The 13,135-nt window shown below is 37.8% G+C and overlaps 1 protein-coding gene across 8 annotated transcripts in view; it reads right to left on the reverse strand.

Moving 5' to 3' along the window:
- The window catches only part of SCAI (suppressor of cancer cell invasion), a 128,995-nt gene that overhangs the window by 56,026 nt on the left and 59,834 nt on the right, over positions 1 to 13,135 (reverse strand). For all 8 annotated transcript variants that reach the window (XM_006049271.4, XM_025261664.3, XM_006049272.4 and 5 more), the window contains one exon: positions 8,650 to 8,781. In XM_006049271.4, coding sequence (XP_006049333.2) covers positions 8,650 to 8,781 — 132 coding nt within the window. The remainder of the gene's footprint in view (positions 1 to 8,649; positions 8,782 to 13,135) is intronic.

The following is a 13,135-nucleotide window of genomic DNA, read 5'->3' on the forward strand; positions in this document are numbered from 1 at the left end:
CTACCAACATATTGATCTTGGATTTCCAGCCTCTAGAGCTGTCAGAGAATAAATTTCCGTTGTTTAAGCTACCTAGTATGTGGCATTTTGTTATGATAGCCCTAGCAAACTAATATAAGAAGTGATAAGGAAGCCTTCAAATCCCAAAATACGAGTGGGTGGGAACAAATCGCCAATAGCCAAAAGACCTGAAGGCTATCAGCATCTGTGCAGGAAGACAGACCAGAAACCATGGGGACAGAGGATGGACCGTGAAGAAGAAAATCCCCAAAACAGCCAGCATGTATTTACCAGAAAGCACAGTGGACCATTCTGAGGACAGAAGCTAAAAGGGGGAGGAATTTTGCCTGGGCCAATAGCCACGTGTGGCTACTGAGTACTTGAAATATGGCTAATTTGAACTGAAATGTGTGAAAGTATAAACTATTCAGTGTACTTCAAAAACTCGGTATAAAAAAAAGAGAATGTAAAAGATCTCAATACTTTTTCTATATCGATTACATGTTGAAAGAAAATATTTTGGATATACTGAATAAAATAAAATATACTGTTAAAATTAATTTGAGCTTTTTTCTTTGTTTTACATTTTTAAAATCTGGCTACTAGAAAAACTTTTAACCACATCTGTGGCTCATTAACTTTTTGTCAGTCAATGGCCTTCCAGATCACAGGATCACGACATCTACTGCACCCTGGTGGCCGTCTACCTCAACTGCAAGTGCAGCTGTTTCCAGGTAGCAAACCAGACAAAATAAAAGCAGGTATCACAAGCTTGTACAGATAGTTTAGGGTATTACTTCTGAAATAACATGCACTTTACTATTGCCTGTCTGCGTAAATTTGCCTCTAGGAAAGCATTAATATTGTGAAGGAGGAGGAGAAAGAGGAAGAAAAAGAGAGGGAAGAGAGAGGAAAGAGCATGAGAGGGGAGAAAGGGCACAAAGGGAAAACACTGTTAATTCCTCACTTATCCTTTCCTACCTACACGGCAACCAAGGCATCCTAAAAATAGGCTGTTGAAGAAAGCACTGGTGATGATTTCTTCTTTATTCTGAAATATTAAGGAGCATGTTTAACACAAATTTCTGCCATAATTTTTATTTAAGACCAATACACTTCACTTTGGTGCACTTCTTTGCATATGTATGTATATATGTTTGTTTATAGCTTCCAACATTTATTTTGGCTTTGGGCATTTGCTCTCCTGGGGATAAATAATTAGTGACTGCGGGCCTGTGCTGTTTCAAAAGTCAAGGACACTACCGGTAGACACAGCTGCATATCTGAAATACATGTCTCAAGACGCTGCCTTATATAATCCCACCAAGTATTCCATCCTGCTTCGACAGTCTTAGTCACCATGGTAACTAGAACCCTGCAAGCACTTAGGCTTTTGATCATTTTCTGACAGTCTTCAAAGCTATTTCTAACATCATTCTTACTTCATTACTACTGTAACTACATGCAAAAGCTATTATAAGCAAAACACCATTCATTTTATCCATTTCTCACTCTCTGGACTGTGTTTTCTTACACAGTGAGTGGATAGAAGAGATTATTTACTACGTACATATTACAAGAAGGTACTTTCAGTCAGGAAAAATACTCCATTAAGATATTCATGGCTGGGAAAATGAAAAGGCTCTGACAACTTGGATGAATAGCTTAATATGTACATGGCAGAAAGATACACCTTCAAGAGTAAAGAGAAAGTTTATTGTATCCCAATAAGACAATATAAGAAACTCTAGCCTTTCATGCACTAAAATTCAGTTTTTCACTCTGCTCATATACAGTTAAAAAGCCCAAAGGAAGGAATATAAAGGGGTTGCTGCTGTGCTATATGTTCTATCATGCAAGTACAAGCCCCATGAAAATGTTCAGTTTGCAAAAAACATACTTAAAATACACGTACTTTTCTGCAAGTGTATTACACTTCAATAAACAAACTCAAGAAAGAAAAGAAAAAACACAAAGGAAAGTTAACCAAAAGACAAGCACTAACAGTGATGGGGTGGTGGGCAATCACAGGTGCCATGTTAAAAGCTGATGCTATTTTGACTAGACTCCACTTCACCGCTTTTTCCCAAGTTCCAAAGCTGGTACAGAACCGCTACCAATATATTTCTTGTTCTCTGTAAGCACTGTGATCCTGTTTTCTATTCAGACCAACATAAATATGGGGGGCAGGGGCAAAAAAAGAACCCTTCTTTTAGTTATTCCCAAAGAATCTCTTCTATTTCAAAAGAAATGCACAAAAACTACATCAACACCTGAAAGCAGAAACATTTAATTTCCATAAATCAAAGAGCTTCTTTGGAGACTAGCTTGGGGAAGAATGCCACACAATCCTCCAAGCCACCACCACAGGCAGCTAGCACAGACCTACAGAGCTGATCAAGAGAGACCTCCCAATCGCTTCCAATCGAAGCCTAACACCTAACAGAACACTTGCATTTACACAAACAAGCACAGGAAATACACACACTCACATGCACCAGACACCGTGAGAAAATCAGTACCCTAGAAAAGAGACCAAAAGCTGAGAGCAAAGAGCCCCCACTAAGAGTTAGTATGACTTATAGAATGTAATATTGATGGAGAATTTCTGATAAAACAAGATAGTATGTAAAACATACTATTTTCACAATTTGCTTTTTTAAATTTAACCATATAGTGTGGTCAACTTTTCATTTTTATCTCCACCAACATCTTTTTAATAGTTCTAGGGAATTCCCTGGTGGTCCAGTGGCTAAGATGCCACAGTCTCAATGTAGGGGGGCCCAGCTTCGATCTCTGGTCAGGGACCTAGATCCCAAATGCAACTAAGGATCCCATGTGCTGCAACTAAGACCAGGCGCAGCAAATAAATTAAAAAATAAATTAAAAATAGTTCTATATTATTCTGTGTGTGTGAAATGAAAGTTCTTTCAAATTGAAAAGAATATTAATCTTTCAGTAAACTGCAGGCCTGCACTGCCACTAGCCACATCCCTCTCAACAGAATCCCAGGAGCACAGAGAGAATATATCTATGTTACTCATCCAAGATATAGTTTTTGTAGAAATAATTAAGGCTTGTTTAAAATGGAGGGAACCCTTCACACAAAACACTGCAAATAAATCCCTGGTGAATTTGCTTACCCACTTTTCTCAGTCAAAATGATACCATGAAATGATCACAGTAAGTCACAATAATAACATCCATTACCTTAACAGCTACAAAATTTTTTTCCTTGTGATGAGAAGCTCTAAGATAGACCATTTTAACAACCTTCAAATATTCAACACAGTATCACCAACTAGGAGCCAACTCATTGGAAATGACCTTGATGCTAGGAAAGACTGGAGGGCAAGAGGAGAAGGGGGCAAACAGAGGAGGAGGTATTTGGCTAGCATCACCGACTTAATGGACATGAGTTTGAGCAAACTCCCCGAGATAGTGAAGGACAGGGAAGCCTGGTGTGCTACAGTCCACGGGGTTGCAAAGAGTCAGAAAGCTTAGCAACTAAACAACAAAACCATTAACTATAGTCTCCATGCTGTACATTACATCCCTATGACATATTTATATATAAATATAGCTGAAAGTTTGTACTTTTCGACCTCCTTCCCCCACTGTATGCATGCCCCCATCTCCTGTCTCTGGCAATCACCGTCTGTCCTCCTACCCATGAGCTCAGTTGTTTCTTTGGCTTTTTGTTCTGGTTTTTGCTGTTGTTGTTTTTAGATTCTACATAAAGTGAGATCGTATGGTATTTGTCTTTCTTTGTGTGACTTACTTCACTTAAGCATAATGTCCTCAAGGTCTATCCAGGTGACCATAAATTCCAGTGTTTCCTTAATTTTTAATGCTTGAAGAATATTCACACACATATATATATTCTACAATTTATTTACCCATTCATCTGTTAATGGATACATTATTTCCATATCTTGGCTATTATAAATAATGTTTCAATGAACATGCGGGTGTATGTAATTTTTCAAGTTAGTGTTTTCATTCTCTTTGCATAAATGTCTAGAAGGAGAATTGCTGGATGCTGCGGTAGTTTTACTTTTTAAGGAACCTCTACACTGTTTTCTATGGTGACTGCATTAATTTATACTCCCACCAACAGTGTACAAGGGCTCCCTTTCTCCACATTCTCACTAACGTGTTATTTTTTGTCTTTTTGATAAGCCATTCTTTTTGTAAGCCATTCTTACAGGTGTGAGGTGGTATCCCATGTGGTTTTGATTTGCGTCTTCCTGATGATTAACAATGTTCAGAGCCTTTTCATGTATCTGTTGGCCATCTGTATGTATTTTTTTGGAAAAAGAACAAGTCAGATCCTCTGATCATTTTCTAATCGGATTGTTGGTTTTTTGATATTGAGTTGTATGAAAAGATAAATCCCTGAATTCAATATTGTTTTAAGTGCTCAGGTGTTGCAGGAAGGGGGACCCCTTCCAGGGCCCAAAAGGGGCTCTTGTCTAACACTGGAAATGAATTGTCTGAGGAGACACACATGTTGAGAAAGCAAGAGACTCTTACTGGGTAAGGGAACCCAGGAGGACTGCACTGCTTTGCCACGTGGCTTGCAGTCTCCAGTTTTATGGTGACAGGATTAATTTCTGGGTTGTCTTTGACCAATCATTCTGACTCAGAGTCCCTCCTGGATTGCTCAGCCAAGATGGATGTCAGCGAGAAGGATTCTGGGAGGTGGTAGGACATGTGGTGTCTCCCTTTTGACCTTTCCTGAACTCTTGCAGTTGGTGGTAGGTTATTAGATCATGTTCCTTACTGGGACCTCCTGTCATTAAGTAACTCATGTAAATGGTTACTGTGCTGCCTAGCCAGGGTGGCAGTTTCAGTGTGTTCTCCCCCTAACACAAGAACTAAATTGAAAAAGGTATCCTAAGCATTATAATAAATTTCTCTGACAGTGAATAACAGTCCTAAAGATTAGATCTCACACAATTTTTCCATGTATTAAGGTTTCCTCCTGTTTCCACAGATACAAGTTCACTCTGCAGTTAGTTTAAAAATAAATAAAACCTGTGTTATAGTTAAAATTGCACTTAAAAAAAATCAAAATGAGGGAACTCCCTGACAGTCTAAGGGTTAAGACTCAGTGCTATCAATGCCACAGGCTGGGGTTCAAGCCCTGACTAGGGAACTAAGGTCCCAAAATCCATAAGGTGCAGTCAAAACAAACAAACAAACAAACAAAAAATAAAAATGGTAACAGATTTGAGCTGGTAAAATATATTTACATAAGCAAAACATTGAAAAAGAAGGTGAAATAAATCAATTCATTTCTAGGCAACATATTTTTGGTATGTGGCCAAAGGATAAAGATGCAGCTGAAAGAGATTTATAAACTGTAGAGTGCTGTGTGGATATGTGTTCTGTCATTACTATTTTGGCAGCCACAGGGTGACTGAGTGCAGCAGAGTCTCCAGCAGGAGACACTTGAACTTTATGATTCATTTATGATTCAGAATCAGATTAGGAAAATAATTCTAAGAAGAGAATTGCCACTGCTAAAGTTAATATGCTTCTCAGATATACTAAAAAAACAATTTCCGTTCACAAACACATCAAAATTTTTAGTGTCTGTCTTATTTGCATATATAGGTAGAAAAGCTGGTAAACTTTGGATCAAATACACAATATCTGGTTTTTTTAAAAGCAGTCTAGTAAAAACCACTGATACGAAATGACAAGTTGAATGTGCTGGGCGTATTACGGGAAAATTGAAGACATTTTCTAAAAATGCTGAGAAAACGAATAGAGATGAAAATCAAAAGAGGGTAGAGGTTCTAGAGGATTTAAATCGGAAATTCAATCTAAGCATTACAAGTATGAACAGGTAATGAGAAACAAGGAACAAACAAAGAAAAAAAATGAAAGAAATACGATCAACCATAAAAATGTTTTCTCACAAAGAAATGACTACGATCTCATATCATATACAAAAGCTAACACAGAATGGTTCACATATCAAAGTGTAAGAGCTAAAACCACAAAACTATTAGAATAAAACATTTCAGTGACCTCAGGTTAGGCAATGATTTCTTAGCTGTGACACCAAAAGTATAAGTGATGAAAAAGAATGACAAGCTGGACTTTATTAAAATGAAAGCATTTGGGCTTCAAAGGACACCATTAAGAAATTGATGAGATAACCACAGAATGGGAAAACATATATCTGCAAATCATTACACATCACAAGGGACCTGTATGCACAATATATAGAAAATGACTACAATTTAAAAATAAAAAGATAAATCTATTTGAAAAATGATCATAGGATTAGACCAAACATTTTATCCAAAGAAGACATAAAAATGCCTAATAAGCACATGACAAGATGCTCATATCGTTAGTCCTTAGCATGCAAAACAAAGCCATAAGGAGATACCACTTAATACATACTAGGATGGCTATCACCATAAAGACAGACAAAAACAAGTGTTGGAGGACATGGAGAAATTGGAACCCCATACATTGCTGGTGGTACAGCCTCCTTGAAAAACAGTCTAGAAGTTTCTCTAAAGGTTAGTGTACCATATGAGCCAGCATTTTCACTCTGAGGTATATGTATTCAAGAGAAGTGAAAACACATGTCCACACAAAACCTTGTACTCAAATGTTCATGTGGTATTACTCATAACAGACAAAAAGTACAAAATAAATGTTCAACAACTCATGACTGGATAAACAAATCTGTACAAGGGTATATTAATGTCTAATAAAAGGAACACAGTACTGGTACATGTTACTACATAAACGAGGGTGTCAGAATTATTGTAAAAATGATAATGTTTTAAGAGTTGAGAATAAGGAGTTTGAGAGGCACATGTCAGAAGTTACAGTAGGGATTTTCATGCAAATTTTTAAATGCTTTCTTATTCCTTAAAGCTACCAATGCTTTAAGTTTTCTTACTGCCTTAAGAAACAAGAACATGGAGATATGCAGGAAATTTGCTTAACAGATAGGGTAAATCTGAGGCTAGCATTGAGTAGAATGTGGCCATGGGCTTGAAGGGTTGGTTGTTGTTGTTGTTGTTTTTCTATTTTGTATTTTTATAATTTCCTCACAGATTATTTGAGGGCAAGGGCTGTCAGTTTTATTTTCAAATTATCTATACCTAATATAGAATATGGTACATACTGGAGGCTAAGTAAATGTTGGAAAAACAAGATATACCTGGATAATGAAGTGGAACAAAGAAAAAAAACTTTATGCAATTTAAAGTTCTACAACATTCTAGGAAAAAAAAAAGACTTAAAACCTGGGCCTACAGGGGTTGTTTTTTGAGTTATAATAGTGAAAGAAAATAATTCTTTAAAAAGATGTAATTAATCTATAAAGCAAAAGAAAAAGCTGATCCCAAGGACCTCTTCTGTAGCACAAAAAGGAAGCAGCAGAGTGTAGGAGTTAAGAACACTGTCTTTGGAACCCTTCATTTAACAAATGTTTGTAAAACACCTGTAATGGGCAAAGCCCTGGCTTAGGTAGTAGAGAACAGTGACACGCAGGGTACTGGTCCTAGGGACATTTCATTTTAGCGTAAAAAAAATCATAAGCAATAAATAAGATAACTTGAGGTAGTGGTGACTTTTATGTAGAAGATTAAATGAATACAGAGATGAGAGGGAAATTGAAAGCAGAGCTTTAGACAGAGTGGTCATGGAGGACTGATTAGATGACCCTGTATTATCTTTTTGACCATAAATGTTTTTTAAAGATAAATTCTTTAAAATAAACTCCTCCAGTACAATTCCAAATAGCAGAAAACAATGATAAACTATGTGAAAAGACTGCAATTTTATTCAGAAATAAACTGCAAATTAAAAATACCTCACTAAATACAACACTGTAAATCAACTATACTTCAACAAAAAATAATTAAAAATAACTCACTATCTTTAAAATTATTCACTCCCATATAAAGTTTCCAAAAAACCCCCACAACTATTTATCCTTAGTATTTTACCTATAGAATGAAGCTTTAAGTCTGAAGTAAATCAGTATCTTAAGAATCTCATGAACTGAAAATATGGCTAAACAATTTAAATAATACAAAATGGTACAAAATTATTTACCTGCCACCCACAAGAATACACAATTAAAGTCACATTTTGACAAAAATGCATATAGCTTCTGCTACTAGTCAGGGCATGCACAACTAAAGAAAGACACTGTCTTGAAAACCTCCATCACTGCTTTAGTCATCATTACTTTAGATACTTTATCCTAAGAAAAAGAAAGGATAAAACAAGTACGCAGATAACCAAGTACACAAAAAAGAGGTAACAAAAGAGAGGCCCCAGGTTCACTTGTACATGCATCCCAGGCGCCTTAGATATTACAAAGTGTAAAATCAGATGTAAAACAGGTATGATGTAGAGTAATGCACACAAAACCATCTTAAAAAACAGCTCACTCAATTTGAGTAAAACAATATAAGATATACTCTTCTCCTATTGTTTTTTCATTTGAGAAAGAAACAACCACCATTAAAAACATGATCATTTCTAGAACAGATATTTATATAACATTTTATCCATAATTTTCAGAAACTTACCACACATCAGCCATGGGGAAAAAAAGATACAGAACTAGATAAAAGTTTAAGGCATCAAGAGTCCACTGACCTTAACCCATTGAACAGTTGCTTAGATTTATCCAGAAGGTAACAAAAATCTGTCACTGTTTTCCTCTCTCCCTGTGGGATGTCATCTTCAGCGCCTCCAGAGGACATGATTTCTTTAAGAGCAAATTCAGTTCTGCAAGAAAACATGTGTCCATTTATTGAGCTGACAAAAATAAAAAAGAAATAGACCTTACATATATTATCTGATAGCAGTTTTTTTTGAAGATAGAGACATCTTCTGATTACAATCAAATCATCCAAAAATTATAGGATGGTGCAGAACAGAAAATGTCATCTTATGTATGGGGATCAAAATTGGTACATCCATATTAAAAAGCAGTTTTTATAATATTGTTCCATCCAATAAACATTATTTGAATGCCTAACATGTTTCAGGCACTCCTCTACATGGTTAAGAATAAAAAAATCCTTTAACCTATTTGATCCATTCTGTAATCCATCCTGGAAAAAAATCCTATTAATACAAATGGAAAACCCTTTGTCTATAATGGGTTTATCTCAGTATCATAATATTTAAAAGCTATTAAGAAACTAAAAAAAAAAAAAAAAAGAGGGAAATGGCTAAGTGCGTCACAGAACATGAATGACTACACTCTATACCCTATCACTAATTTACAATTATACTTAAGATGATAAGGCAATAATTTATATATAGTTCATTATAAAAGGGATATAAAACCAGACACACATACTCATACACTTACACATACATATATTTTAAAGCTATTTACTCTTGAATCCAAGCTATCTTCCTGTGTAATCAATCATGTAGCCATTTTAAAAATATCAAGTTGCTAGATCATATATATAGCATGAACCTATTTTAAAGGAAAAAAAAAAATCATTTGTGTTCACACACAGAAATCCCTGGGACAACAAAGGGAAATTTGGTCCCAGTACAGAGTGAAAAAATAGGCAGGGAAGACAAGGACCTGACACCAGAGATGGGAGTTAGGGTGTGGTACAGTTATTTTGGCAAATATTTTTCCCTCCAACAGGCTTAGACAACTGTGGCTGCAAGGCAGGAAAACTGTCAGCAAGCCTAGATCTGCCGAGGGGCTGCAGGGTAACATGTGGGTGGCCGTGGAGTCAGCTGGTGGAAAAGTAGTTTAGAACCTTGTGGACGTCACTGGGTGGTCCCTACGTGTTCACAAGTTTCCTCTTCCCACCACCTCTTTCTACACTCCGTGCCCTAGGTGGTCTTAACAAAGAGAAACAGACCAGGAAAAGTACAGAGTCTGGGAAGGGATTCCACACTATAGTGACCCTGGGTAAGTCATCTCCCCCAAGCGACTCCCCTACCCTGGCTTCACTCTTTAAACCCAGAAAATGATGCACAAATGAGGTGCAAACTGGACTTTCTCCACCCCTCCTCACAGAGTTCATGAGCTGAGGTGTCTATATCCCCAGGGCACAGGAGTTCACAAGAGAAAATCAGAAAATAAAACTTCAAAATAAATTCAATAGGAAAGGATATTAGATACAAAGCAAGAAGAAAATATCACAATGAAGCAAATAAAAATACTGTGTATGAAAAATATAACCAAGGAAATACACATAATAGATCAAAGAGCAGAAAGGATACAGCCGAACAAATTAATAAGCTAAAACACCACGTTTAAATTAATAAGCTAAGATACCACCATGTCTTCTACTCTGCTAGAAGACATCAGAAAGAGATACCATACACAAAAGAAAATTGAAGAGATAAGGAATAGAGAAATGAAGGAATCAACATCCATATCATAGAATATATAGAAGAGAACAAAGTATATGAAGGTGATGAAATACTTGCAGAGATAAACTTCTATAAACTTTCCAAAATTAGAGAAAATATAAGACCTCAAACTAAAAGGACTTGAATGTTAAAGAAAGAAAGAAAGAAAAAACCCACAGCCAGAAACATTAAAGTGAAACTTAAGAATCTAGAGAGGCCCTCACCCATTCCCAGATGGTCCAGTCCTACAGCCTGAGGTAGGGCAGAGGACAGCAGATGACCACACAGAGGGTGGCCTGCTGGGTATCAGAGCACAGACTGTGAGACCATCCACATCCATCCTAAGGGCCGGCCTGCATGGGATGATGGAGCCTGGGAGCACCGAGGAGCGTTACCCCGAGAGGGGACTGGCCGGGGGAATGAGAGCCTGAGCAGGGTGAGGAGGGCATCTCCACATGGAAGAGTTCAAAGGTGGAAAGAGATATGTTGTACACAGGGGATCCATCAAATAAGAAAATCTAGGGACTTCCCTGGTGGTCCAGAGGTTAAGTATCTGCCTTGCAATGCAGAGGACAATGGTTCAATCCTTGATGGGAGAACTAAGGTCCCACAGGCTGTGAAGCAAGTAAGCCCGCGTGCTGCAACCAGAGAGCCCGGGGAGGCCGTAACAAAAGATCCCACGTGATGCAGCAAAGGTCCCTCGTGCTGCCACTGAGATCCGACACGACCAAATAAATAAAATTTACAAAGAAAAAAGAAAAGAAAATCTATCAGGGAGAAGAGGACCCAGAGTTCTCTCTGTAAGACAAAGGAAACACAAACATGGAAAGGGAAAAGGTTACAATAAACACTGGGGGTTGAAGCTGGAGGTACGGGGAACTAATGGATTTTTAAAAGGAGAGACAGATCTCTGGTCTTTGCTTAATCACATCCTGTGTGTGGTTTGCGTGCTTTCAGAGAGAGAGGAAGGCCCTTCTAATACACGACAGACTGGCTGTACAGACAGATTAGAGAATAATGAAAACGAACACACTACAACCACCTGCAGTAATATAGATGGATCCAGCATAATGCTGAGTGAAAAGAAGCAGACCCAAAAGAACACCTATCATATGACTCCAATACACAAGGCACAAAACAGATAAAACTAGAATTAAGGTACTGACATGCTGATCAAGAGAGTTACTTTTAGCAAGAAGGGAGGAAACAAGAGAGATGCTAAAGATATTTTATTTCTTGACCTGGAGTTAACACTGAAAATTCACTGAGCCATACATTTATTATGCACAAGAAAAGGAAGAAGGAGCAGAAACACCTGACTCAGGTGGTTTCAAAAGCGAAAGTGCAGTCACTCAGTCGTGTCCGACTCTTTGCGATCCCATGGACTGTAGCCTACCAGGCTAGCCTACCAGGCTTCTCTGTCCATGGGATTTTCCAGGCAAGAGTACTGGAGTGGGTTGCCATTTCCTTCTCCAGGGGATCTTCCTGACCCAGGGATCGAACCCAGGTCTCCTGCATTGCAGGCAGACGCTTTACCCTCTGAGCCACCAGGGAAGCCCACTGGTTTCAAAAGTAAGTTTTATCAAATGCTTAAAAAATGTAACACTGAATATACTTCCTTTCCAGCATTCATTTTAAGAAAGCTAACACAATCTTGACACCAAGTGTTTATAGAAGAGCAATACAAAAGAGCAAAATTATAAGACAAAGTCCATATGATATAACCAGTTGTCATTGTCTCCAATGTTTGTGATATTAATAGACCACGGATAATTGAAATTTTATATAAAGTACTGAACACAATTTCACTGGTTTACTACAAAGTAGATGGCAAATTCAGACTTATGAATGAAATATATACATATCTATATGAATTATGGGAGGGAAAATCCACATGGTAATCTGTAAATAAGGCTAGTTCTATAAATGTTTATGGAAGCATATATATAAACATACCACATGGGTAACAATAAAAGCAGAGACAAGAAAAGGACATATTTTGTCATGGGCTGAATTGTGCCACCAACCAAAGATATGTTGAAGTCTTTACCCTTTGTATCTGTCAATGTGAACTTATTTGAAAACAGTATGTTTGGAGATGCAATTAAGATGTAAGTTAACATGAGGTCCTACTGGAACAGAGCGAGCCCTTCATCCAATATGGCTGGTGTTTTTATAAGCTGAGGAAAAGAGATGCAGAGACAGACACTCACAGAGAGGAGAATGCCATGCAGAGTCACAGACAGAGGGAAGAGAGCCAAATGATGAAAGAGACAGAGACTGGAATTACACAGCTATTAATACAAGCTGAAGAACTGACACTTTTGAACTGTGGTGTTGGAGAAGACTCTTCAGAGTCCCTTGGACTGCAAGGAGATCCAACCAGTCAATTCTAAAAGAACTTAGTCCTCAATATTCATTGGAAGGACTGATGCTGAACCTGAAGCTCCAATACTTTGGCCACCTAATGCGAAGAACTGACTCATCTGAAAAGACCCTGATGCTGGGAAAGACTGAAGGCGGGAGAAGAAGGGGACAACAGAGGATGAGACGGTTGGATGGCATCACCAATTCGATGTACTTAAGTTTGAGCAGGTTCCGTGAGCTGGTGATGGACAGGGAAGCCTGGCATGCTGCAGTCCGTGGGGTCGCAAAGAGTTGGACACGACTGAGTGACCGAACTGACTGAATACAAGCCAAGGATTCACCAGAAGTGAGGCAGGAGGCATGGTACAGATTCTCCCTCTGA

Source organism: Bubalus bubalis, chromosome 12 (assembly GCF_019923935.1).
Source record: "Bubalus bubalis isolate 160015118507 breed Murrah chromosome 12, NDDB_SH_1, whole genome shotgun sequence".
In the NCBI taxonomy this organism is placed as follows: Eukaryota; Metazoa; Chordata; class Mammalia; order Artiodactyla; family Bovidae; genus Bubalus; species Bubalus bubalis.